The sequence below is a fragment of the Caretta caretta genome, chromosome 14, assembly GCF_965140235.1.
Source record: "Caretta caretta isolate rCarCar2 chromosome 14, rCarCar1.hap1, whole genome shotgun sequence".
Lineage (NCBI taxonomy): Eukaryota > Metazoa > Chordata > Testudines > Cheloniidae > Caretta > Caretta caretta.
This window is the reverse complement of record NC_134219.1, coordinates 23,399,730-23,427,175: the sequence shown is the minus strand read 5'-3', so window position 1 is coordinate 23,427,175 and position 27,446 is coordinate 23,399,730. Positions and strand designations below refer to the sequence as shown.

General features: G+C 46.5%; 1 protein-coding gene across 3 annotated transcripts in view; it reads right to left on the bottom strand.

The window, feature by feature from the left end:
* PIK3R5 (phosphoinositide-3-kinase regulatory subunit 5) overlaps nucleotides 1–27,446 on the bottom strand; it is a 97,336-nt gene that overhangs the window by 41,739 nt on the left and 28,151 nt on the right. For 2 of the 3 annotated variants that reach the window (XM_075119367.1, XM_048817471.2), the window contains exon 2: nucleotides 11,723–11,835. In XM_075119367.1, the coding sequence (XP_074975468.1) occupies nucleotides 11,723–11,822 (100 nt within the window). In that variant the 5' untranslated portion in view covers nucleotides 11,823–11,835. Of the gene's footprint in view, nucleotides 1–11,722; nucleotides 11,836–19,197; nucleotides 19,436–27,446 lie in introns of those variants that run through there. The other variant, XM_075119365.1, reaches the window with a different exon arrangement.

Below are 27,446 nucleotides of genomic sequence, written 5' to 3'. Positions count from 1 at the left end.
AGAACTCCATTTCCTGTGTGAGCACAGCCACAAGTACAAATAGCGCAACAAGGTGCATGTTCTTTCCTTCCTCTCATCACTAGCAAGAGAGGAGGAAATCACAGTGCTGGCTGGCTGCTTTATTCTGGACTGAATGAGATGTGGGAGAGGGGGCTGGACTCCTTCCAAAGGGAGAGAGAGGACAAGCTCTTAGAAAACAGATAACAGGCAAGGTGAGGAAGGAGGGATGAGGGGCGGGCCTAAGGCAAGTATCACAGATGCAGTGCTGGCTTGAGATCACATGGGCCACTCTTGTGATCACAGGGTCTCCCAGTGCCCAGGGGCCAACCCCATGATGATGCAGCAAAGCAATATTTAAATCCCACCCCATGAGATAGAGTGGAACTTGTTTGATACAGGTTAAAATCAGAGGGTTGGATAATCAGAGTTTCCTCGTTACAGCAGGAACGCAGATGACTCAGGCAAAGGGGACAGCTGCTGCAGAGCTTAGGCCAGCATAACCCCATGAGACATCCGCAGCCTTCGGTTACCAGAGTTCGGTAAGCCAGGGCAGTGCTGTGTCCCTGTTAAAATGTATTTAAGCAAAAGCATTCCGGCTTTGAAATCCGCAGACACGGGAAGCCAGGATAACGTGGCCCAGTGAAGCAGTACTGGGCCAACAGTGATCACCATGGGTTAAGGGTTCCAGGCCTTTGCAGGAATTCTTGACTCCGACCACCGTCACCATGTTACTTCCACACCAGCTTTACATTACGAGTATCCAGGGCCTTGACATGAGTGCCGGAGACTCCCGGATCCCTAACCCTGTCACCCCACCCTAGGGCTACATTTAGACATGAACATGCTGCCTATGTGGATTGGTCAGAAGATCATAGGCTACCTTTAAAGCAAACAGGACATTTAGTCACAAACTCCATTTCCTTCTACAGGTGTCACCTTGGGGTGCAATGCAGTCTGCTGAGAAGGGAGAGCGGAGCACACCTCAGCTCTGCTGCGACAAGAGGGTATTTTTATGAAATACAGCGTAAAGCATTTCAGTGTCCTGTAATTCGAGATGTATCCACTGTAACATGTAGCCAAAACATCCCAGTCGTGCCAACAGCAGCCCCTTTTTGCAGCTCTTGTGAACAAGCCTTTAAAGTAAGCCCACAAGCACCCAGCACATGTGACCATTGCACCATCGCCACATCATTAATGAACTTGTTGGCTAAAGCTAAGGCTGAATTCTTGCCCCCACATCCCCCCATTATAATCCACTATTCTCAGTCAGCTTTTTGCTGTTCCTGGTGTAACAAGCCCCAGGTGTTTTCTTTGGGGAGTGAACTTGGGGGCTCTGGACCTAAAAGCATAGGCCACGCCAGTCATAGAATCCAAGGCCAGAAAGGACCATTGTGATCATCTAGTCTGACCTCCTGTATAGCACAGGCCAGAGACCTGCCCCCAAAATAATTCCTAAAGCATAGTTTTTAAAAAAAACATCCAATCTTGCTTTTAAAATGGTCAATGATGGAGAATCCACCATGACCCTTGGTAAATTTTTCCGATGGTTAATTATTCTCACTGTTAAAAAATTATGTCACATTTCCAGTCTCAATTTGCCTAGCTTCAACTTCCAGCCATTGGATTGTGTTATACCTTCCTCTGCTAGATTAAGGAGCCATTTTTAAACATTTGTTCCCCATATAGATACTTATAGACTGTGATCAAGTCACCCCTCCACCTTCTCTTCATTAAGCTAAGTAGATTGAGCTCCTTGCGTCTCTCACACTATAGGGCAGGTTTTCTAAACCTATAATCATTCTCATGGCTCTTTTCTGAACCCTCTCCAATTTATCAACATCCTTCTTGAATTGTGGGCACCAAAACTGGACACGGTATTCCAGCAGTGATCACACCAGTGCCAAATAGAAAGATAAAAACCTCTCTATTACTATTCAAGATTCCCCTGTTTATGCATCCCAGAATTGCATTAGCTCTTTTGGCCTCAGCATCACACTGGGAGTTCATTTTCAGCTGATTATCCACCACAACCCCCAAATCTTTTTCAGGGTCCCTGCTTGAGGACAGAGTCCCCCATCCTGTAAGCATGGCCTCTATTCTTTGTTCCTAGATGGATACATTTAGCTGTATTAAAATGCATATTGTTTGCTTGCGCCCAGTTTACCAAGCAATCCAGATCGTTCTGTATTAGTGACCCATCCTCGTCATTATTTACCACTCCCACAGTTTGCAAACTTTATCAGGAATGATTTTATCAGGTCACTGATAAAAATGTTAAATAGCATAAGGCCAAGAACTGATCTCTGCGGAACCCAACTGGCAATATACCCACACAATGATGATTCCCTTTTACAATTACATTTTGAGACCAATTACTTAGCCAGTTTTTAATCCATTTAATGTGTGCCATCTTAATTTTATATCATTCTAATTTTTTTAATCATAATATTGTACAGTACCAAGTTAAACCAGAAGTTTATGTACATTATTTCTACACTATTACATTTATCAACCAAACTTGTAATCTCATAAAAAAAAAAAAAGATATCAAGTTTGTTTGAGAGGATCTATTTGCCATAAACCCATACGGATTTACATTAATTACATTACCCTTCTGTAATTTTTTTATTAATGGAGTCCTGTATTAGCCACTCCATTATCTTGCTCCAGACTGATGTCAGACTGACAGGCCTACAATTAGCTGGGTCATCCCGCACACCCTTTTTAAAAAGACGAAAAACATTAGCTTTCCTCCAGTCTTCTGGAGCTTCCCCAGTGCTCCAAGACTCATTGAAAATCCACATGAATGGCCCAGTGAGCTCCTCAACTGGCTCTTTTAAAACTCTTGGATACAAGTTACCTGGACCTTCTGATTGAAAAGCGTCTACGCTTTGTAGCTTCTGTTTAACATCCTCCAAAGATACTAGTGAAACAGAAAGAGTGTTATCACCATATGTTAAGACTTCTTCCTCTGTTTTTTCCCCAGATACAGAATAGAAATATTTATTGAACACTTCTGTCTTTTCTGCATTATTACTGATAATTCTACCATTTCCATCTAGTAATGGACCGATACCATTGCCAGGATTCTTTATGTTACTAATATATTTTTTAAATCTCCTTCTTATTGTTCTTTACTTTGCTAGACATAGATTTATCCTTGTGTCCCCTCACTTTCCTTATCAATTTTCTACAATTCCTAACATCTGATTTATATTCACTACCATCAATGTCCCCTGTCTTCCATTTGTTATAATGTTTTTTTTATAGCTGCCTTCACCTCCCCTATAAACCCAGGTTGGACTTTTACCCAGCATGGCCCTTCTTCCTCGATTGTGGTTTTTTGTGCCTCTAGTAAGATGTTCTTAAATGACAGCACTGTTCCATCGCTGGCCATCTTGGTATTAGATGTAGTGCTGAACCTGGAAGAAAATCCTCTCACACTCCCTCCAAAACTGCCCTATTAGCTGCCTCTGTTCGCAGCACTGGAGTGCATCTAGCAAGTGACTTTTTATACCAAGCCTTCCCTTAGCTCTGCTCAGTCCCACCCCTCACCACCAGCGAGTGATTAACCACTCAGAGACATCATACAGCTTGCCCAAACAAAGCTCCATGGGCTAGATTCTCGCAGCCTTTAGCAAGGTGCCCTACTTACTCAGGGGCTCACAGCCCAGCTATGCATCCCATATACAGGGAACAAACAATCAGACCAGACACAGCACCCACCAACTCCCACTACCTCCAACCACAGAGTCTGCAGCTACTCCTTCTGGGCCTCTGTTAGCTGCCTCTGTTTGCGGCTCTAGTGCTTGAGCTAAAGGACAGAGTTCACAGGCTGGCAGGTTTAGCCAACTGTATGTGGATCCGCAAGCTGAGTGGGGAGGGGACAGAGACTCATTCCACGTTAACAAGCATTACACTGGGTTCACCAAGGTTACACCTGCATGAAAATGCAGTTTAGAGCAGGGGTGGGCAAACGTTTTGGCCAGAGGGCCGCATCGGGGTGCGAAACTGTATGGAGGGCTGGGTAAGGAAGGCTGTGCCTCCCCAAATAGCCTGGCCCCCACGCCCTATCTGCCCCCCGTCTGCCCCCCTCAGAACCCCAGACCCATCCAACCCCCCATGCTCCTTGTCCCCTGACCACCCCCTCCCAGGACCCCATGCCCCAAACTGCTCCCCTGGGACCCCACCCCTATCCAACCTCCCCTGCTCCCTGTACCCTGACTGCCCCCACCCCAAGAACCTCTGCCCCATCCAACTGCCCCCTGTTCTCTGACTGCCCCCCAGGACCCCTGCCCCTTATCCAATCCCTCCCCCCTGCTCCCCGCCCCCTTACCATGCAGCTGAGAGCAGCAGGAGCTCGCAGCCCCGCCGCCCGGCCAGAATCAGCCACACTGCCCATGCAGTGGAGTAGCTACGGGGATGGGGGTACAGCAGAGGAGGGGCCTCCAGAGAACAGATGCTACATATAAGCTTGCACATAGTCCTTCTGCTCCAAAACCACACATCTCTGCCACCTGAACTATAGAAGACCCCAAAACAGGGAAGTTGGAATAAAGGTGGTTTCAGAGTAGCAGCCGTGTTAGTCTGTATTCGCAAAAAGAAAAGGAGGACTTGTGGCACCTTAGAGACTAACCAATTTATTTGAGCATGAGCTTTCGTGAGCATCCGATGAAGTGAGCTGTAGCTCATGAAAGCTTATGCTCAAATAAATTGGTTATTTAGGTGCCACTGGTACTCCTTTTCTTTTTGGAATAAAGGTGGAACGTCCTATAGCCTGTCTATGGGCAGGTCATTAAAGGGTAACATCACCCATGCACACTGAGCTGGTGCATTGCAGTCACTCCGGCATACACAAAGAATTAAGACAGGCAAGAAGGTGGTGAGGCCTAGAAGAGTATCCCAGTAGCTCTGTTCCCTCCTTGCACACACTGTGCTGGGACAAACGCAGAGCAGCAGTAGGGTTCCATACATAGCTGTCCATTACAAAGCATCTCTTGCTGATTTCATTCTCAAATCCAGAGTATTCAGATGCAGTAGCTCCCATAGCAGCTAGGACTGTCTCCAGTGGAGATAATCTGCTACAGGATGCAGGCACTGCAGGGAGAAAAGGTCATTTAAAAATCTCAGCCTCTTCTGCTGCTTTATTGCACCCTAAATGCTTCCTTACAAAATTAAAGTAGCATCAGGTCATGGTGACATCCAGGAACTCCCAGGGTCTCTTCCCACCAACCTCACGGGGTACTGGGCAAGTCAACTTTTCAGCCCGATTTTCCTGATCTGTAAAATGGGATCATCACACAGTGAGCTGCATTCATTGATTTCTAAATCAGAGGCTCGGAACCAGAGCACACAAACTACATTGGCCCAGTCAGAGCACTGGTGCTTGACTTGAAAGGTGACCACCACCAGACACTTCTAGAGTGCGCTACACGTACAAGTTACTTCACAGACATTAATTAATCCTCACAAGACCCTTGCAAGTTTAGTAGGCAGGTAAATAAGTCAGTATCATCCTCACTCTGCCTCTGAGAAAACAGAGACAGATCAGATAACAGCCTTGTCTCCAGAAGTGCTGAACGCTCTTGAGTCCCATGGTAGTTCGCAAGCTCAGCATCTTTGAAAAAAGCCAAAGTCATCAGCCACTTGCTGAAGGACAGCAAGTCAGTGGCAAAAGTGGGATTAGACCACAGCTCTCCTGACTCTCTGTCCCATGCTCCAACCAGCAGACCACGCTGCCTCCACCACCACGTCAGGATAGGTCGAGCTGTTTTTTGCAGCAAAGAAATTAACAAGAAAGTCCAACAATATGTGACTGAACAGCCACTCCCAGAGAAATCTCACTTTAGAACAGGAAACAGACTCACCAGCAGCTCTTTGGGGCAGAGACCATCATTTTTGGTTTGTTTGTACAGCACCTAGCACAACTGGCTCCCAGTCCATGACCGGGGCTCCTAGGTGCTATGGTAATACAAATAAATATTACAAACACTGAATTTGGACTAGCTCCTGAATCACACTACATAAGCATGTGCAGAATAGCACCTTGAAGTGTTTCTGCTTTGATCTTCAGTGTCAACAAAGATTACAACATCACACCTCGAATGAGCAACAGCCAGCCCAATATGGGGGGGGGGGGGCAGAGAAGAGGAGAGGTGGCTAGGAAGGATGAGGCTTGAAGGTTTCTTTTCTCAGAATTACACTGCAATACTTGGCATCAACACGCCTCCTCCAGCGGCTGCTACCTCCTGAATTCTGCAGCTGTGGTTAACGCTTCCCCTTTGCTTCTTGTTAAAAAGGACAACTGTCAACTTCAAAAAAAATAAATAAACCAAACTCGCCACATGACTCTGAGCCAGCTGGTACAAGTCACACCCAGGATCAGTAGAACAGACACAGGTTGCCAGGGTGAAAAACATTTGTCTATTTTTTCAGTTTGTTTCCATTGTGCACTTGATATCTCACTGTGACTAAATCAATTCACTGTAATAATTTGCCCGTGTGTGTGACTCTTTAAAGTCTTGCAAGTTAAAGGAACATTGGGCAAAATTTTCAAAATGTGTCTAAGTCCCACTGAAAAAAAATCAAGAAAGTCAATAAGGACTTAGGCTCCCACACGTCTAAGTCACTTTGGAAAATGGGACTTAAGTGCTTTTGAAGACTGTACTCATTGTCAGGGTTCATATACCTAAAATGTGTCCTAGTCCCCTCCCTTGTTTTTTGTTCCACTGAGTTCCAGGTACATCTCCGACTTCTCCCCACAAGGCAAATATTTCTGTGGGCTTTTTTCTTTCAACTAAACAAAAGAATGGCAGCAACCCTGTATCCAGGGGCAGCCCCATGCTAAGCCAGTAGAAACATCACAGGAAATTTGCAAAAACCAAACCAGTCTTTACACGAGCGGAAGATTGCAGTTTCCATTATTTATTTTGTTTATATTTGTGTTTGAATTGTATTCCCTCATCCCCAATTAGCATTGGCAATACACTTAAAGCATGAGAAAAGGAGGCATTTTCCCCACACCCTAGTCCAGGCCCGTGCAGCATATTTGCAGCTCATGCTATGCCCAGGTATTATTTACAATCTAGCCAGGTATTTAAATCGCTATAGTACAACACTCTCATTAGCAGCTTTGTTATTCTCATAACAACTGAGACAGAGTTAAGTGACTTGCCCAGATCAGAGGGAGTCTGTGGCTGAGCTGAGAACTGAATCTGGATCTCCTGTCTTTCAGGCCAGGGCTTTCACCACAACCCACTCTTCCTCCTTAGATCACCAACCAACAATCTATAGCTGGGTATTAACGTCTCTCCTGTCCAGGGAGTTTAATATGTGCTACAGGTAGAGCTAAGAGGACACTTGGATGTTGTGATGAGATGTTCAATACCTTTGCTGAGTGGCCCGCCTAGGCGTGGGTCTTACGAAGCTATTTCCCAGCACTGGTTCCCAAAAGGGTTCGAAGACCCATCTTGGGAGGGGCTCCCAGAGGTGAGCTCTTTTCTGACCCTTAGGGGAACAGCTGGGCTTTTCCAGCTAGGAGCCAGAAAACGGGAGCTGCCTTGGTTTAATTTTGTTTTGTGTCTGAAGACTCTTTAGCTGCATTGAGGGAATGCAGACAGAGACCCTGCCAATTTGTTTCAATTTGATTGCTCCAGAAAACCTGCAAATAAACCTGCAACCTCAGGGAAGCTTTTCCTTGACCAACTTGGGATTCCTGCTGGGCTCTGTACACAGACCCAATCCCTACCACAGGCATATCCTACTTTCTGAAATGCTGAGCACAGTTGTAATTCACGTGCCTGCTTCTTGCTGACTTCACAAATCTCAACTTTTAAGTCAGATCTTTTTTTGGTAGGGGAGGGTGAAACATTGGAAGCAATTAGTCACTCACTATGGAGCAAAGGCTTGCAAGCATAGTACTGGAAAATAAATCACAGTATTAAATATGCAGATGTGCAGAAAATTATCTGTGATCACAGAATCAGGATCAAGTATACCTATGTTTCCAGCACAAACAGCAACTGCTTTCCTTTCAAGTCAGTTATTTATTTCAGATTAAGGAACACAGCAAAAGCAAGAAAGAGCCAAAGCAAATTGGCAAAGCCAATTAATAAAGGATGCAAAAAGCAACAATGCAAAACTGTGGCCAGTAGGGTTAAGGTTAAGAAGGAATTCTTTAAATATATATCAGGAATAAACAAACTCTTTGCAGTAATATAGGTCTGATACTAGACAAGGATGGTAAAATTGTCACTCATGATGCAGAAAAAGCAGAAGTGATTCAATAAATATTTCTGTTCTGTATTTGGAAAGAAGCAGGATGGTGAATTCATATACCACAGTGATAATGAAATGCTTTCTATTCCATCAGTAACTAGGGAGGATGTGAAAGAGTTGTGGATGTTAGCGAATGACTAATCGCTTCCACAAGGAGTAGCAAAAGAATTGGCTGACGAGCCTTTGAAACCATTAAGAGTGATTTTTAACAAATCTTGGGACACTGGGGAAGTTCCAGAGGATTGGGAAAAAAACATATGTCGTGTCACTATTTTAAAAAGGTAACCAGGAGGGTCCAGGTAACTATAGGTCAGCTAGTCAGATACTAACGCTCTCCAGAATAATGGAAAAAATTATATGGAATGAAAATTGGTAAAGAATTAAGGCATGGGAATAAAATCAATGCCAATCAACATAGTTTTATGGAAATAAGACTTGTCAAACTGGTTATTTTTTTGTGGGATCACAAGTTTGGCTGGTAAAGGCAACTGTGTTGACATAATAGATTTATACTTCTGGATGGGGTTTCATTTAGACATGTGTGACATTCTGATAAAAATGTAGCCTGAATTAAATGGATTAAAAACCAGTTAACTGATCGATCTCAAAAAGTAATTTTAAATGGGGAATCATCTATCTGAATGGGGGTGTTTCTAGTGTGGTCCCACAGGGGTCTGTTCTTGGCCCAATTAAGTTCAATATCTTTTATTTGTGAATTGGAAGAAAATATAAAATCAATGCTAGCAAAATTTGCTGACGGCACAAAAAGAGAGTGGTAAATAATGATGAGGACAGGTCAGTTATACAGAGCAATCTGGATTGCTTGGCAAGGCAGGGTCATTTGAACAATGTGTTTTAATAGATACAGCCAAATGCAAGGCCATACAATCAGGAACAAAGAATGTAGGCCGCATTTACAAGCTGAGGGTCTATATCCTGGAATTCAGTGACACTAAATGACCGAGCGGCCATGGTAAATAACCATTTGAACATAAGCTCCCAGCAGGATGCTGTGGCTAAGAGGGTGCAAGCGATCACTGGATATAGAAGCAAGGGAATATTGAATAGAAGTAGGGAGGTGATATTACCTCTGTACACAGCATTAGCGAGATCACTACTTCATGCTATGCCCAGTTCTTGTGTCCAAACTTCAAATGGGATGTTGAAAAACTGGAAAGCGTTCAGAAAAGAGCGACAGGTTGAACCTCTCTAATCCGGCACTCCCCTGGTCCGGCAACATCCATGGCCCGGCAAGCTCCCCCCTCTCCCCACGCCTCTTGTGCGCTGGCGGCCCTGCACTTACTAACTCCTCCTCCTCCCTCCCAGCGCTTCCGGAGCTCAGTGAACAGCTGATTCGTGGTGTTCAAGCTCCGGGAGGGAGTGGGAGGACCTGGGGCCAGCAGCTAGGACCCCAGGCGAGGGGCCAGAGGCTGGGGTCTAGGGCCGGCATCAGAGCCCCCTGGTGGGGAGGGGGGGCAACGGGGCCACCAGGCGCGGACCACACTGGGTACAAAGCCTGGGGGTGCTGCCACAGCCCCCATATCCTACTTCCTGTGCCAATGGAGACCCGCTGGCACGCTGTATTGACCTCCTGTGGTTCGGGAAATTCTCTGGTTCGGCATTGGTCAGATCCCGAGGGTGCCGGACTCGAGAGGTTCAACCTGTACAAGAATGATTCAAGGCCGGGAAAACCTGCCTTCCAGTGTGACGTTAAAGCAGCTCAATCTATGTAGTTTATCCAAGAGAAGGTTAAAAGGTGACTTGATCAGAGCTTACAAGTATCTACGTGGGAAGAGATTTCTGACAGACTGATCTTTAATCTAGCAGAGAAAGGCTTGACAACATCCAATAGCGGTAAGCTGAAGCTAGACAAATTCAGATTAGAAATTAGGCACTTTTTCTTTTTAAAAACAAGAGTCATTCACCAATTTGCCTATGGTTTCTCCATCCCTTGAAGTCTTTAATTCAAGATTAGATACCTTTCTAAAAGATATGGTATAGCTCAAACCGAAGATATGGGCTTGATGCCAAAGTTTCAGGGTGAGTGTTTCGGGCCAGGGTTTTGCAGAGGTCAGACTAGATAATCATTATGATCCATCTGGCCTTAGAAACCTATGAATCTAAAGTCTCCACGAACATGTGCAGCATTCAGCTGCCTGATAGCATGCTGACAAGCAGACATCCAGAAACATAAAGGTGCCGGGCATTGAAAACAACCCGTGACAGTTGCATACACCAACACAGCACAACCAAAGCTGGGACACACCCATTCTTTTTCCATTCTCTGATTTAAAGATGCCTGACCCAGCTGGCTGGGAAAGGGTTGTATACTTTGGTCATCTTGGGGGAAAGGGAAAAAGTTTGGTAAGATATGAATGTAGTTATCCCAGGCTGAAACTTGGCTCTCAGATCACGATCCAGAGTTACTGGTATCCAAGTTATAAAACCGTGAAAATGAGGGTAGCAAAGACCAACGGTCCCTGAACGGCAGTGACCGGTGAGTAAAGCACAGAGGTACCAGTAGCAAGACAGAAATTCAGGGAGAGTTTCTCACATCCTTATTCACACAGACTAATACCTTACTCTATACGCAGTCTCCACGTCTTCAGTGATGCTGCCTGACGTGACTAAACGACAGACATGGGAGGGGGAATATTTTAATGAGACGATGTAACTGCAGTTCCATGGAACCGTTTAATCTCTGGTTAACAGAACACCCACTCCCTCAGTTAACTGAATGTTGGTCACACACCCCCCGGCACTGAATGCTAGGTGGGACTGCCAGAGCACTCAGTACTGAGCTAACTCTGTTCCCACTGCAGTCTATGGGAACTTTACCATTGACTTTAATGGACAGAGCTGGGCCAGCACTGGGTCCTTTGGAAAATGCCATCCACCATGTTTCATTGTTCCCCTTGTCCCAAAACCCCAGTGAACACCCCCCCCTCACACACACACACGGAAATATATGTTTGAGCTGCATTTGCCCCAAAGCAAGACCGCACCAGCTAGTCAAAGAACAGGAGTCATCCCATGTGGTGAATGGAGGTTCCTACCCTTTTCAGCCAGTGCTCTGACCAGTTCGCATACACCATAGCACGTTTACTCACTACCTTAAACTTAACTTGAATCTCTCAACATCTTGGCACATCTTTCCAGCTAGGTGAAGAACTTGGGCAGGCACAAGTGGGTAAGTAGAGCAGACCCATCTCTAACTCATGTATTGAAGGGAAGGTGGTTCTGAGCCCCGAAGTTGCTAGAGGAATGGGGCGGTAGTTCCTAGCCATATTACCTTCCCACTGCTTGGGCAGAACATTACCAGGCAAAGGGCAAGATGTACAAATATCAACAGAAAGGGCAGGAGGGATCCCAGGACATTTATGCCACAAGGTTTGGTGAGGATACCGTGGGCCTTCAGGAAGCCCATGAATATTGGGTCACCTACCAGTCCATGTGGTGGAGGAGGCTGCACTTCTGCTCAGCCCATGTAGACATCTTTCCAGTGCATGATGGATCCTGTCCTCTGTGCAAGTTGTGTGCTGCATTTTAGATCATCTCCTAAATAGAGATATAGAGAGAAGAGTTAACATCACCAGGCCGTACCCAGGAGCACTCTATTGAGCAGAGAACACAAAAGAACTCTCCGAAGCCTTGAAAAGCAAGGACATCCACTTTGACATTTCAGCCAGTTAAGAGTCTCTTCCCGACCTTTTCAGATACTATCATTGCTACCTTGTAATCTTCTCTGCCAATCGCCTGTCTTCCCTACCTTCCCAACTGTCAGCAAAACAAGAGACATGGGCAACTCAATCAAGAGGAGCTGCAGGGTCTCTTTGTTGTGACCAGGGGGCGTAAGATCCTCCACAACTGCAGTATGTGCGTATGCTCACAACTACCCTCCGCTGGAGAGAGCAAGACTCGCTCATGCGTTTGCAATGATGATGAAGTCTAGTGGCTATAGGCCTGCAAAGAGCCTTGACGTAACTGACAGCTAAGGAAGTCTCGTGGCTTAGATGGTAAAGGGAGCAGATGGTTCCGAGTTCTTTCCACCCCACAGTGCAGGCGTGTAATTTAAATAGTGACCGTGATGGACACTGTTAGTGGATTCATCCGACAGTGCCTCTCCTCACGGATCATATTTCTAGCCTTAGACAACCTGTGGTTCTGCAAAGGGGAGCTGGATCTGCTCCTTCTCCAGCCAGTCCCTGCTGTTGACTGGCCAACTTAAGGCAAAGACCAAGAGGCTATTGGCGTAACACAGGACACACATGGTCATGGAGTCTGTGCTCTTGGATAGAGTGCCTCGTCATGCAGGATAGTCACAGCCATGTTGAAATAGCAGATTGCACGCACATTTCACCATCAATTTCACTGTATGGAAAATACCCTTCCACCCTTACTGTGCAGGGATCAAACCCAGTAGGCAGGCCAACACACGATGAGTCGCACATGACGTGGCATCGTCCTTCTTACAGCATTACATCCAATTCAAGGGAGCGGTGGGGGACACACTGGTGGTAAGAAAACTAGCCTTTTCAATTAAGCATCATGGCAGTGATCATGTACCTCCTTCTATTACAAATAATGAAGAGACTACTGAGTTAAGGCCACCTCCCCTGCAATCAGAGCTAAACATCCAGATGGCTAATGCTGGGTGTGCACCTTCCCCTCTCTAGCCAGAGGCCTCAGGGGGGTCTCAGAGCTTCCTTGCCTCTCAATTAAAAATATTAATCTAAAATCCATGTCTCCCGGGAGGAAGGTTTAGCCAGTGCAGCCTTTGCCTTTGGATAGCAGGAGCTGCCTCCTATTCATTCTCAACACACACTAGGATCCTAGAAGATCCTCGAAGGGTTGAACTTGAGTCTGGGGCATTCCAGCATTTCTCTTGGCTTGATTCTCGAATGTATCCAAGCAGAACTCGGCGATCATGGCTCCTCAATTCACAGCCACTGAAAGCAGCTTACATTCAGTGGAGAACCCAGTATAACAGAGCTGTGCTCCACCCTACACCTTCCTGCCCACCCACTACCTCCCTCACGTCAGTGGGCAGGGTTCTGGCATGGCAGAGCTGGCCTAGCCACACCATCAGCTATATGCTGGTGGAGGTTGCCCCGCACAGGGGAAGATCTCTGATGGAGGCCTCTAGCTGCCTTGGGCTCCTAAGCAGAGCAAAATGAACTTGGCAAGTCAGAGAATCAAGCCCCTATTCCTACCTCATCCACACTTCAGAGAATCCACACGTGGGTCCCTCCAGGCAAAAGTGGCACTGAAGCACTGGCCTGGCAGGTGAAAGCACTCTGCTTTACTGGGAAGTGAAGAGCTTCTTCAACATGTTGGCACCAGACTCTACCATGGACTGTTTTGGTTTCCTGTCAACGAGCATGCATACTCCCACCGACTGACTCTGCTATGGCAGTGTAGGGAGAAGAGATTCTGCCACAAAGTGTCTGAAGTGAACAGACAGAGAGTATGTGCTCATCTTCCGATCCGCTTGGCATTTCACTCATGACTTGTGGCAAGCGTCAAAAGGAAAGCGGTGACTAAGAAGGCAATGACTCATGTATCACCCAGCACATTGCCACAGGGCACAAAAATCCTACATGTCAGCTTGTTCGAGAACACAGCTGGGTCATCTGAAGAAAGGCTAATGTTAGTCTAGTGTTCAACAAAGAAAGACTAGGAAATGCCTCTTGCCCGTTGAGAACTCTTGATCCACCTGCCACGCACTGTCCCAGAACAGCAGAATTCCCTCCCTTATGCCCCTTGATTTTGAAATAGGAAATGGACGTTGGGACCTGAAGGGAAAGTTATTACCGTAATTTTCAAACCACAAAGTACAAATGCGTCTGTCAGTTTCCTAATGTGCCTGTGGTGACCACACACGTCTCCAAGGCTTGTCATATTCAACAAAGTCTGTTGAAAATTTAATGGAAAAAGGACTTTGGAATGTGTCCAGAATGGTGAACTAGCGACATTTCATTCCCCCTCACGTCACCCCCCACCAAACAGACCCACAACCTGTGCAAAATTACATTACAGGGGACAGTACTGGAAAATGCAAGTCAAACTTTCCAAGCGGCCTTGCTAAGGATTTGCCTGCACTGCAGAGGGAGTAGATGTATCTGAGCTAGCTTTATTCTAGCTAGCTCAAGTGCTGGAGCAGTGAAGCCACAGTGACCCAGGCTGTGCAAGCCCACCTACTTGGGCAGTAGCCTGTGCTGAAGCCCAAGCTGCCACAGCTTCGCCGCTATAGGTACTCATGCCAGCTAGTTTAAAGCTAGCTTGGGTAACTCTACATGGGCTGCAATCCCACCTCCCACTGCACTGCAGACATACCCTATGTCACCTCTCTACTCCCAGCAATGCAAGGGGAGGCCAAAGACTGGGGCTAAGGTTTTAAAGAGCATCCAGTGATTTGGAGTGTCTCCTTTTAGGGTGCCCAGCTTAAGACACTTTAAAAGGGACCAGATTTTCGGTAAGAGCTGAGCACCTGCCCGCTGGAAATTTGGCCCTTTTTATGTGTCTCAAGCTTAGCCCCACAAAATGGAGAGACCCCGAATCGCTAGTCACTTCTGGAAATCTGCGATAGCACGTTAGTGCACCGGGGTGAGTTCTTCAGGTGCACGTGCCTGCGAGCGCTAAGAGTATGCAGGGTGAGTTGCCCACAGTGGCACCCTGCAAAGGCTGATGCTTTGGGATCAATCCTACTCCAGCTCCATCGCCACGCCTTGGTGCTGCTTTGTAAATTTCCGAGCAGCATGCCATGGTACAATGGAAGGGCTTTCCTGCCTGTAACAAGGCCTGCAGCTGTGGCTCAGACAGAGTCCCAGAGAGAGCCTGAGAACAACTAACTGAAGGCTGTGCAAGATCTGGCAGAAGACAACAGGCACCTGGGGAGTTTTCGGTGGAGGCTTGAATTCTGGAATTTGTTCTTCAGGGAAGGGAAAAGAAGGGAAAGCACCAGAAAAAGACCAAGACAGCGAGTAGATTCAGGAGAGAAGACTCCTGGCTGTGTCTTTTCTAGCCTTCACAGAACAGGCTGTGTGTGGAAATAAAAAAGTAATAGTGCTCGTCACTGCCATTCACGCCACACACTAGCATCTGGAGATGCCACACCCACAAGACAGGAAGGAGAGGGGAAGCGACAGAAATGGGGGTACAAATACCCCACTGGAACGAGGCAATCCATGTCTCTCCTTAGAGAATTTACTTGCATATGGAATAGGGTAGGGCTCAGACCAACTGCCCCAATTATTCTGCACAAACAGGGCATGTGCTGGATGAACTAGATGTCAGGGTTATATATCACTGCCCAATACTGTAGTCTCTGGGTGCCTTCCATGTAAAATCAACAGTCAAGTCCCCAGTGGACTCCACGGAGCATCTGACACGTCTCCCTTTTTGGGGGTAAAATCGCCCCATACAATAACTTTGCTTTTCAATAGCAGCCTCCACCTAAAGATCTCCAAATGCTTTACAGGCATGAATGATCTAAACCTCACAACCAGCCCCATTTTACAGAGAGGTCAACTGAGGTACAGAGAGGTTAAAGTAATTTTCCCAGGATCGCACAATGAATCTGCAACAGCTGGGAACAGCACTCAGGTCTTCTGACTCCCAGTCCTGTGCTTTAACCAAAAGGCCATTTTCCTCCAATCCCAGAACAGTTAGAATAATTAAGAGGCACTGTGTCTTCTGAAAGGAGACAGATAATCTTGCTAGACACAGATTTCTAGGGCAACTCATCACCATAGTACATACTGATAGCTGATCAGATAGGACAGACTTCTACTGTTATACATGCTACAATGAGAAACTAGCCTCTCTCTTCCCCGCCCATGAGTGGCACCGCACAGCTTGATTCATTAATGAAGCCGCTTCTTACTGATCAAGGGGAAGTGACTGAGAACGAGAGGACAATAGGGAAGTTAAGAATCATTGTCCACCAACTATGTGAATTACAAAGAAGTAGCGTGATCAGTTCACAGAAAGCAAGTTTTGCTCAGCATTTTAAATGCCTTTAACAGCGGCAACAACAAAATAAAGCCACGTTGCCTCTCACTGCAGTACACTTTTTTTGAGTGCCAAATATATGTTTGCTATGTTTAGTTTGGTTTTTAAGAGATGGGGTGTGGAGGATACAAGCTTAGACGGGCCCAAAGCAGAGCCAGAACTGAGCTAAGCCCCACTAAGGAGGAGGCTGGATTTGAATAGAGCTGGTTGGGAATTTTCTGATTAAATGGGGTTTTTTCCCCATCAGAAAATATTGATTAGTCGACACTAAAATGGCTAGCAGGAAAGAGTCAGATTTGACAAGTTTCCCAATTTGAAAAAAAAAATCAAACTTTTTGAACCAAAGAGTTGTGAGTTTTGGTACACAACAACTTTTTGTTTCAAAATATTAGTTAATTTCTAGTAAAAAAAAAGTGTATTTTTTTAAAAGGCCAAAATTGAAAGGAAAATTGACTGACCCATTCCAAAATTATTTTTGGACTAGCTGTTCACAAAACAGAATCTGAGATTTCGACTTTTTGTCCCAGGTGCAGGGCAGATAAATTCTCAAAATCTTGAAAATTCTCATGGGCTAGGAAAACAATTTCCTACCCAATTCTAGATCTAAACCATGCAATTTGAGGTCACCTTTAGGTTATTAGCGGAGGGTTTCAGCTGCATTAGCCAGGCCAGAAAGCCCTGCAGAAATAGTTAGGTGGGAACGCGCAGGTTAAACAGTAGGCGAGGGCTTCACCCCTTTGCTATAGCCCTTTTATACTGCGGCAATGTTGAAGGGTCAGTGAAGGGAGAATTCCCCCTGCCACAGGCTGTGGGTAAGGGCAATTTATGCACCCTACCAGCCTGCTGACAGGGCAGGGCAGAGTTACTATGCATAGCACTGTGGGCATTCTGGTGGCACTGCTACCCAGAGGAAGCCAGGAAGGCTGCCATAGCTTGGGCACTCCCCTCGGGGTGTGTAAGTTATGCCAGAGGCCTCATTGGTCCCTGGAGCGGCCCAGAATTGGAAGGATGGAAAGGAGGCTTAAACTCTGGAAATCTCACTCTAGCAGTTCAAAACAGAGCCTACATGAATAGGACCTGGTATGCTACGTAACTGAAATGCGTGTGGGCTTTACTATAGGAAAAGAGCCTATACTAAGTCAGAGGTGTCTAATATGTACAGCATGTCCTACATACACAGGGCCTGATTCAGCCCCTCCACTGTGGTGGGGTGGGGGGGTTAGGAGTTGCTCCATTGGATAAAAGAAAAGGAGTACTTGTGGCACCTTAGAGACTAACCAATTTATTTGAGCATGAGCTTTCGTGAGCTACAGCTCACTTCATCGGATGCATACCGTGGAAACTGCAGCAGACTTTATATATACACAGAGAATATGAAACAATACCTCCTCCCACCCCACTGTCCTGCTGGTAATAGCAAGAAGGAAATCAAGCCTAAGAGTCAGATCCTCAGCTGCTGTGAATGAGAGCAACTCCACTGCAGCGAATGGAGCAGCAGCCGTTAGCACAGCTGCTTTTGCTTAGGCTACAGAGACTTCTGTCCCACAAGGGGCAATTCCCAAACCCACACTTCTTCAGATCAGACCATTCCAGCGAGACATCTGGAGAGGGTACAGCCCTACGCATCCTGGCTACATTAATGCTCTTTCTCTTCCATTTCCACCAAAAGGCCAAGAGAAGAAACCCAGACAGCCATGTCACAATCTGAGATTTCACCTTCCATTACAACCAGCGACAGCTCCCCAAGACACATGTGCAAAAAGCAACTGGCCCGCTGAGTGCCTTCATCTCCTTCAGTGGAGGGGAAAACCACGGCATGGAACAAGGTCTTTAATACAAGCATCCAGGACACACAAGAAAGCCCCCAGGGCACATTCAAGGCAAGACGGTAGCTCTTCCTGCCCTGCTAGTTCAGAGGCTGCTGGCTGCAATGCCAAATTAGGAAATGGAAAAAAACCCACCCAGCCCAGAGGCCTGGTTTGCAAACATACTCGCTTTCACTGGGAAGTCGGATGGGCGGAGACCTACGTGCTGGCATGATCACAAATGCTACTCTGCCCTGTGTCTCATTCATGGACTCCACTCCTCCAGTGCTGTCACTCCTCACCCAGCCCTCAACTCAAGTGAGAGAGGAAGGGCTCGGGTCATCTGAGCCAAAGGACGGAAACTAAACCAAACCAAACCATGGATACAGGGGAATCCATGCAGGTGTGCTGGGTGGGAGAAGAGCTGCAGCGGCAATCACTTAATTTGAAATCAAAAGCATCCAGATCATATCTAATGGTTTGCCAGGACCAGGCACATGTGATTTAGACCCTACAGGGAATTCATTTTTTCCCTTTGACATCATCTCATCTCTCCGCCTTCCCCATTTCACTCTGATGGCAGGGGTCAGGTGCAGGAATAAACCAATGTCACCAGAACAAAGGTCCAAGCAGATCACTCACTCCGAGTGGCACAAAAGCAGAAGTAGTGCAACAAATCATCCTCTCCACCCAAGCCCCCTTCCACAAAGAGATCTGGAAGCTCAGCACCAGCAGAGAAGCAAGTGAGTATAGCGGCACATCTCTCGCATCACACGCGCCAGCCTTCAGGGATCAGAAACCAAGCCTTCCACAGGAAGGTGTCATGAGCTCAGCTCACTGCAGCCTGAGCAGGTCATGTCCTAGTAAGAGCTATTGCTGGTGATCACTCCTTAAGAGACACAAAACCCTAAAGCCTCCCTTGATTGAAGCCTGTATTGACTTCAGCCCTGAATTCTTCTGACGCTGAGGAGTTCCAGTGGGCTTCTTGGGAATAAGCACAGTCCCTTGTGTCATGAGCACAGGTCTAGAAAGCAAGGAGAGCATCCATGTGTGCGTGTACATGTATGCTACAAGCAGCTAGCCCTGCACAGCTGGTACTTACTCCTTCTATGAAATCCACGTATTTCCTTAGATCACAGAGGAAGTCCTAGTTTCTGCCATTCTTAGCCCCCCAGCTTCTAGGGTCTCCTCCTCCTCCTGTGCACACAGTTCCTAAGTACCAGTGTCAAAGGGTGGAGCCCTGGAGCAGAAAGACTGAGGAGCCATAGGATGTTTCTTGTGGGATCCGGGGCACAGCAGGGAGCAACCCACAATTTCTTACGATCCTCACAGCTCAGGCACAGTCACCCTCTGTGTTTATGCTCAAGTACGCACAGAGCATCAAAGGGCAGGGAGATGACTAAGATAAGAAGTTCGTTCAAACCCTGCGAAGGTGGCTTATCAAAGGATCCAGAAGGCAACAGGTTTGACAAACATCCGCTCACAAAAGGCAAGTGAACCATCCAAACACCCAGGCGGTAAACATTATTTCCTTATTGGGTCACCGGTTCCTGGCCTGCTGGGGTAGGAAGTGAGCTGATTGCACAGCGGGGCTGCTGGAAGACAACAGCATATAAGCCCAAGCATGCGACTGGGAGCAACTCTTTCCACTCAGACAGGTGGAAGCCAAGTCCCACTGGGGACATGGGGTATTCAAATCCATCACTGATCTGAGAATCACCACTGGCCTCAAGGGGGAAACCAGCATCTGACGCAGAATCAGAGGATCTTTGCCCACAGCCAAAGGGAGAGGGATTGCCTCAGTCACAAACCAAGCCCTTAACATAGCCTAGGAGTGAGGTCACAGTGGTCACAGGCAGCCTCATGTGACAGTCCCTCTAGAAATAAGAGAAGTGTGAACTTGTTTTGATTCACCATGTAAAAACCAAGTGCGTAAGTGGCTGTGTGGCCCCAATTGGTCTGTTTATAATAGCTAGGGTTGCCAATCCTCCAGGAGTGGCCTGGAGTCTCCAGGAATTAAAGATTATGTCACATGATGAAATCTCCAAGAATACAATCGGCCAAAATTGGCAACCCTAATAATAGCACAGACATTGAGAGGAAGCATGGGCCTAAGCCTGAAAATCAGTAGCTCCTGGGTCTTCTTCAGGACTTCACCCGTCTCCTGCTGAAGTCAGTGGGAGCAGTACTGGGCCCTCACTGTGTGACCGTCTCTGCTCCACTTTTCCTATCTGTACACCAAGGATGATATGATTATTTGAACAGAGTAGTGCCTATCGATCCACAACCAAGAGGAGGTCCCTATGGCACTAGATGCTGTACATACACGTAGTAAAAGAAAGTCCCTACCCCGAAGAGGTTAGGATCCAAATGGATGAGAGACAAAAAGGAAGGATCATTATCCCATTTTACAGATGGGGAAAATGAGGCACAGAGAGATTAACGGACTTGGTCAAGGTCACACAGGACTCTGCAGCAGAGCCAAGAATTGAACCCAGCTACCCTGAGCCAGAGTCTAGTGCCTTAGCCACAAGACCACACTGCATCACACATCTCCATACTACTATTCTACTTCATACTTCAAGGGCCACAGGAGATGTTTAAGAGCAGGTTGCTATCTCCATCCCAATTAGGCCAGCAGGTGCCACTCACTCATGCTTTCTTCCTAAATGGAGCATGAAGCCTATATCTTAACTTCAGTTGAACGTTTAGGCTGCTAAACATCTCTCAGGCCTTAGTGAGCCAAGGATGTATGGCTTGGTTAAGCAACACCTAAGAAAATGGAACATGGGTGGCCATCTACAAGAATCCCATTCCAAGTATGGAAAGGAATGACGTAGTTCAGGGTGAGGGGATGCGGGTGTACATATATATGGGGATAATGGGACAGATCTTAAAGAAATGAATCATTTAGAATACAAGCAAAACTTTCCAACAGCAACAGCTCTTCAGCTAGTGATTCTACTCCCCAAGGAAGCAATCCAAGTCCCATCACTGGGGACATTTAAGATTGAACTGGACAAAGCACGCACACACATGCACAGTATGGAATAACCCTGCAATAATTCTTGCTTTCTATTATCCATAACAGAGACCCATGCTTCTACTCTTCTCCAGTTTGTCATGAATACTGACAATGGGATGTCTTTTTAGCTAGTGGTGTATTAGATTTTACTACTTCATATTACTTTTCCAGCCACAGTTAAGCCCCATAGAATACTCTACATCAAACTGCAGAGAGCATTGCTACCTATCTAGATGAAATGTGCTGTAGAAGTGTAAAGGCAGAAAGTTGCACCACCATGTGGATTACTGCAGTATAAGAACAAGGAAAGGGAGGGACTATGAATTGTCTCAAACTCAACATTATGGACATATTGGAGCTCAGCACTAGGTATCCTGGAAGTAAAAATCAATGATGCCCTTCCATAGGAGGGGCACGTATTGTGATCGTGAAAGAGAGGGTTGGCCAAGTGCACTGACCTGCAAAAGAGCTGGAACATTCTAGTGCAAATATTCCCTATTAAGCAGAAATACAGAAGAAAGAGCAACTTCCTGAAGTGTTAGTAGCTGATGGAGATAAATATTTTAAAAACACACACCATTGAACCTGGGTGACTAATTTTCCAGCTCTGGATACCAAAGTGCTGGCCCTTTTTAATGTGTTAGTCATGTGTGGTTTATTCCTCCAACTCCCTCTGGTCCAGCTTCTTCTGCTTAGCTTTCACTAAGTGCCTACAGATAAGGGGATCAAAAGAGAAAGCCAACAGGAAGCTGAGAGCTGCTTAAGAAATGTCATCACCACATAAATTTCTCTCTCCAAGCCTTTCACGCTGCTGAAAATAGGAATTATTTAACAGGATTTCCCTAATTCCACCCTGGAGATTAATTGCATTAGCAGCAGTCACTTAATGCTAGAGTTTGTGCATTGGAGGGACCACAACCTGCAAAACCAAAACTAGACATACTTATCAACATTACATATCCAAGAAGTTGACGTGGTTTCCAGGGACCCAGAAGATCTGGGTTTAGTGGCTGACTTTGCCAGTTTCCCTGTGTGACACTAGACAGGGTGAGCAATAAAGCACAGAGACCGAGTTCAGTTCCCAGCTCTGCTACAGGCTCCCTGTGGGTATGTCCACATTGCATAGTAAACCCGGCTCTGTGGGACATGTGCCTGCGGCCCTGTTCTTTTCAAGCTTGTGCTGGAACGTCCACACTGCATTGCTATGCGAGCCTCAAACCAGTGCCGTGGGCAAATAACGTAGAGTAATATCTTCAAAAGCACCTAAGTGACGCAGGAGCCTAAATCTTATTGACTTTCAATGAGACTCAGTCTACGTCTATCCCACACACAACTGGTGGTGGCGTGTAGCATATGTGCAGCTACATGCCACAGTGTAAGCACGCTGTGTCCACACTGTGCTGTATAGCTGCATGTGGCAGTGAACGGCTCTGGCAAAGGGGAGACTGCGAGAGTCTCCAGTAGCAGGGAGCTGCCCAAGCCTTTGCCCACTGCCGGAGACTATTCCTGAGGCAGGGAAAGGCTCCAGCAGTGGGGAGGCAGTGGGACACGACACTGATAGAAACGGCAGCGTAAACACAGGCAGAGCTTCGGCGAGCGGAGAGCCATGTGGGGTATGCACTCAGGTACATACCCACATCCTTCATGTGTGTCTTTACTTACTGAAACCATGTCTCACTGTCTACACTGGTACTTATACCCATGCTGGGGGGCTACATGGGTATGTACACTACATGCAATTTTGAAATTTTTACTCTAGCCTCTGGGCCAGATTTTTAAAGGTATTTAGGCACCTAAACATGCAATGAAATCAATGGGTGTTTGGCACCTACATGCTTTTGAAAATCCCATTAGGTGCCTAAATGCCTCTGACATCTGGCCCTTTGTGCCTCAAGTCCCCCATCTGTAAACTGGGGATATTTCCTTTCTCTGTTTAGTTTGTAAATTCTTTGAGGCAGAGACTGCCTCACATTTTGTTTGTACTGTGCCTAGCTGCCACCGATCTTGGTTGGGGTCTCTAGCCATTACTGTAACACAAATAATAATGGTTGTACTTCCCCCCCACCCCCTACTTGGTTTCTTAAGTCTCTTTCTTCTCCAGGATTGCTTTCTTAATCTTCCTATCTTCCTCTTAACAAAGAAACCAGGCTCATAAGCCTGAAGACTTCATAGAATTCTTTTGTAACAGTGAATTCAAGACGTCACAGCTGAATGTCTGTCTCTGGTATTTACCTGATGCCCCGTACCTGAGAGCCTCACAGTCTTTAATGGACTGATCCTCATCACATCCCTTCAAGGTAGGGCAGTATCCCAACTGTACAGATGAGGAACTGAGGCAGCAAGAGATTAATTGATTTGCCCAAGGTCACACAAAAAGCCTGCAGAGGAGCAGGGAACTGACCTGGGTCTCTGGTGTCCCCCACTAGCACCCTAACCATCTCCTATACACAGGCTGAAGGGTTATATTTAAGCCTATACTTAAGATAATGCTCCTAAAACTTCTCATGAATGGAAGAACTTTTCAGTCATTTAACCACCTGGCTTTGTGGCTGGAGGGAAAGATGTAACTACAAGAATGAACGCCAGCAGACCTGAAGAACTGGACTCCGCAAGCCTGTCAGCTCCCAAGAGAGCTACTGCTACCTCGACAGATGTTTCAGGGCAGGAAGAAGCTCGCCTCACAAGCAGAGAGCCCATAGTAGTGTTTATCTAATAGTTCCTGTTTTTAGCTTTGTCTCTTTTTTCTGTCTTTGTTCCAAAAATTGAATTGTTGTGATGGTGATACATGGTTTGCATGGAAGAGGGTGAAGAGATTATGCATCTGAGTTTTCAACTTCCCTTCACTAATAAGAGAACTGAAGCCTTGACATTCAAACAAACTAAGTTCAAATCAAAACTAAAAGCCATAATACCATACAGGTGTGGGTTTTTTTTAATGTGTTGGAGCAGACAACAGCTGCTCTGGAGCGTTTGGATTTGAAGGGACACATTCACTTCTGATGTGCCTCCATTAAAAGTCCATGAAGTTACACCAGGGATGAACATGGCCCTAGATCAGCAATGAGGCAAGAGGGTCTCACTAGGGACGCGTCAGTTCAGCTCTCCTATGTCTGAGTTTGTAGGATTTTTCACCCCCATTACTGGAAAGCAACCCATCCTTACAACTGCAGCTATCATGTGAAATGTGGATAACAACATAGGGGTGCGGTGACAATAAATGCCCTAGAGAGAGACTGTAACAGCCAGCTATTATTGTTCTTGCCCATCACATGCTTCTGTTGTTGTCTCAAGAGCTTCCATTGCACCAGGCTCTCAGTTTAACATTGCAGCGCTGTCAGGTGATGCACTGCTGACAACACATGCAAACCAGTCCTGGTGTCTAATTTGGCAGATCTGAAATGGTGGAAACTACAGTTACTTCAGCCAAGCGTAGAGGCTGCAGCAAGATGCTGCTGGCAAAAAGAGCTTTGTTTGTTCCATTTGTGGGGGCCCATCACTGGGACCTTCCCTCTGTAGGCAGGAGCACAGGCAAACACCCTGATTGGCACCTGGGGGCAGGATCTTCACAGTCAGGTCGGCCGTGCCAAGAGCCTTACCCTTAGAGCACAGCCAGCAGTTTGGAGAAAGCTGGAAGCACCCTGGCAGACCCAGTTCAGCAGGGTTTCTCCTTTATTCACTCCCACAGACATGCTGTACTATCAAAGGTCACTTGTGTTCTTCCCCAGGTCCTTCTTGTGTATGGTCCCACCCCCCTCACCACCCAATCCATACCCTGACAGACAGACTACCATTTAGAATCCTTTCCAGGCAGGTCAAATAAGGGCTACAGACTGAGCCCGCCCTTCACGTCAAGAACTGTAACCCAGTTGCTGAAAAAGCAAACCTTTCCACAAACACCACGCCACAAACACAGATGGGGCTAAGTTACGCACCAGCTGTCTCTCACATGAGCTTGCTGAAGAGGAGTAGGACTCTGAGAACTCACAGTTGGGTGCCAGACCCTGAGAATCGTTGGGGGCTACATACCGATATCGCCTCAGTCCTGTCCCTCTTCTGCAGCCATGTTTCAACTCCCCACCCTTGTTTGCAAGACCCTATGTCTCTGGGGTCTCCCCTGTATTCGTTAAGAGAGGGCTCTTCAATCTAGCAGACAAAGGTGTAAACAGACCAATGGCTGGCAGATGAGGTTAGATAAATTCAGACAGAAATAAGGTGCACATTTTCATTAGTGAAGGTAATTAGCCATTGTAACCACTTACATAGGAAAGGGACATCACGGGACATTTTTTAAGACTGTATTATCTGAGCACCTCTCAGTCTTTAATAAATTTATCCTTGTAGGAAGTCAGGGAGTGCTCGTATCCCCAGTTTATTGATGGGGAACTGCTCCAGACCACTCAGAGAGTCTGGGGCTACCACGTCGCAGGCTAGTGGCCTGTTGGGCTATCCTTCCTGCTTCAATAAGGGTATAAAACCATGATTTCGGGTTCTTGTTCTTCCTCTTACCCCTCCTCCTCCTCCTCTTTTATTGATCTATGACCCTCCCTCCTCAGGTCATGTCTGAATTCAGCTGGTCGCTCTTTGGAGCAGGGACTGTTTCTTATTTCAGTGACACATCTAGACACACTTTTGGGTGCTCAAAAGAAGCTAAAGAGCTCAGGTGCTGCATCCCAGCACCACCGTGTCTTGTAACACAACATCTAGGAGAGTCGGAGAATGGGCCTGCCGTGTGACTGCCGTGTGCCCCCACTCCAAAAAAAAAAAAAAAAGAAGAAGATTTTAAGCCAAACAACATTTAGTCTTCTGATTTGCCTTCTGGTGTCTGCACCTTCAGGGGTCACTTTTTCCAACTTTTCTCTGCAGCCAGGAGGGTTAGAATCTCAACTTCCATTAAAAAGAAAAAAAGTCAGATTCTCACATATTCATGGGGCTGATAAGAGCTGGAGCTACCAGAAAGACACCAAATATCACAAAATTCAGTGAAATCGACAAAGCTAGCCACCCTGGGGTTCTTAGTGTGCCCCACGCCCTACTTTTCAAATAGCCATGAGATTGCATAGGGATTGAACTAATTAGCTACTACAATTCCCAATCCTTTTAGCAAAGAAACTCCTTAGTACTTGCAGTTTGCATCAAACAGCAGTTTACTCTTACAGCAGAAAACTGATCTTTCATTTTCTGAGAGGATAAATGTTATGCTACATGTAAATTTCTTTTGCCACATCTTTTGTAAGTTTCTAACCATTCATCTGCAAAACTCATTCCAGTAGCGGTACCAGCTAGGAGAATGTCCCCATCTGTCATCCTTAATGAGTACAAATTTAACTATCCTCTAATCACCAAAGCTATTGTTCTTGGTATCAGCCAGAGAAGAGAGAAACATGCCTCAAAATGAGTCAGCAGCAGGAACAATGTGACTACAGGATTTTTTTGGGGGGGGGGGGGACCGGGGACAACAACTATTGATAAATAATCTTGCATACAGCAACTACCCTAAGTCCCTGATCTGCTCTGGTGGCAAAGCTGCGTACAGAGCCTTGGGGACATATCAGAGTGGTCATTTCCTTGGAAGATCCTGACTGGCTGGCCCAACAGCAGGCCAGGCCACATTTTAGGGTCTATCTCTAAAAGTTTCCACAAGGGTCGAATGATTATGGGTGCTGAGACCCAACCCTATGAAAATCAGGGTCCTTTAAGGGTGTCTTGGATCTCAGCCTATAGGCTTGATCCTCAGCCCCTTTCAGACACCCCAGCAGTGCAGAGCAGACTTAAAGCTCCTGTAAATGGCCAGCTAAGGATTCCCCCTACATAGAGGAGTCCTTTAGTGGCACAGAACCAGGCCTATGCAATCCTCAACCTTGCAGCTCCTGGCACAGAAGAGACAATCCTGGAAAAGGGGGCAAGGACAGGAGCCCCTTTGCTCTCCAGACCCATGGGGGCCACTCCTGCTGGCACAATTTAGCATAGTCCTGAGGCTGCTCTAAGCTGCTCCTTGGTAGAACCAGACTAGCAGCCTGGGAAATCAAACGGCTGCAAACCAGCCCCAGGATCTGGCCTGACTTATCTAAGTTAGTGGAACACTACACACCTTCCAGAAGAATAGCACAGGTGGGCATCACCTTACTCAAAAACCCCTATAAGGCTATACAACATGCTCACCATGTGCCACATCCCCTCTCTGTTACATAGACCTTCTACTACATATGTCCTCCGGCTTCCTACTGCTCTTTCACCCCTAACTAACCTCTCCGCCCAGGGATTGTGCACTTTCTTGTGAGCATCTAACACTCATTATGCTTCACGCAGATAGCAGACCACACTTGCTT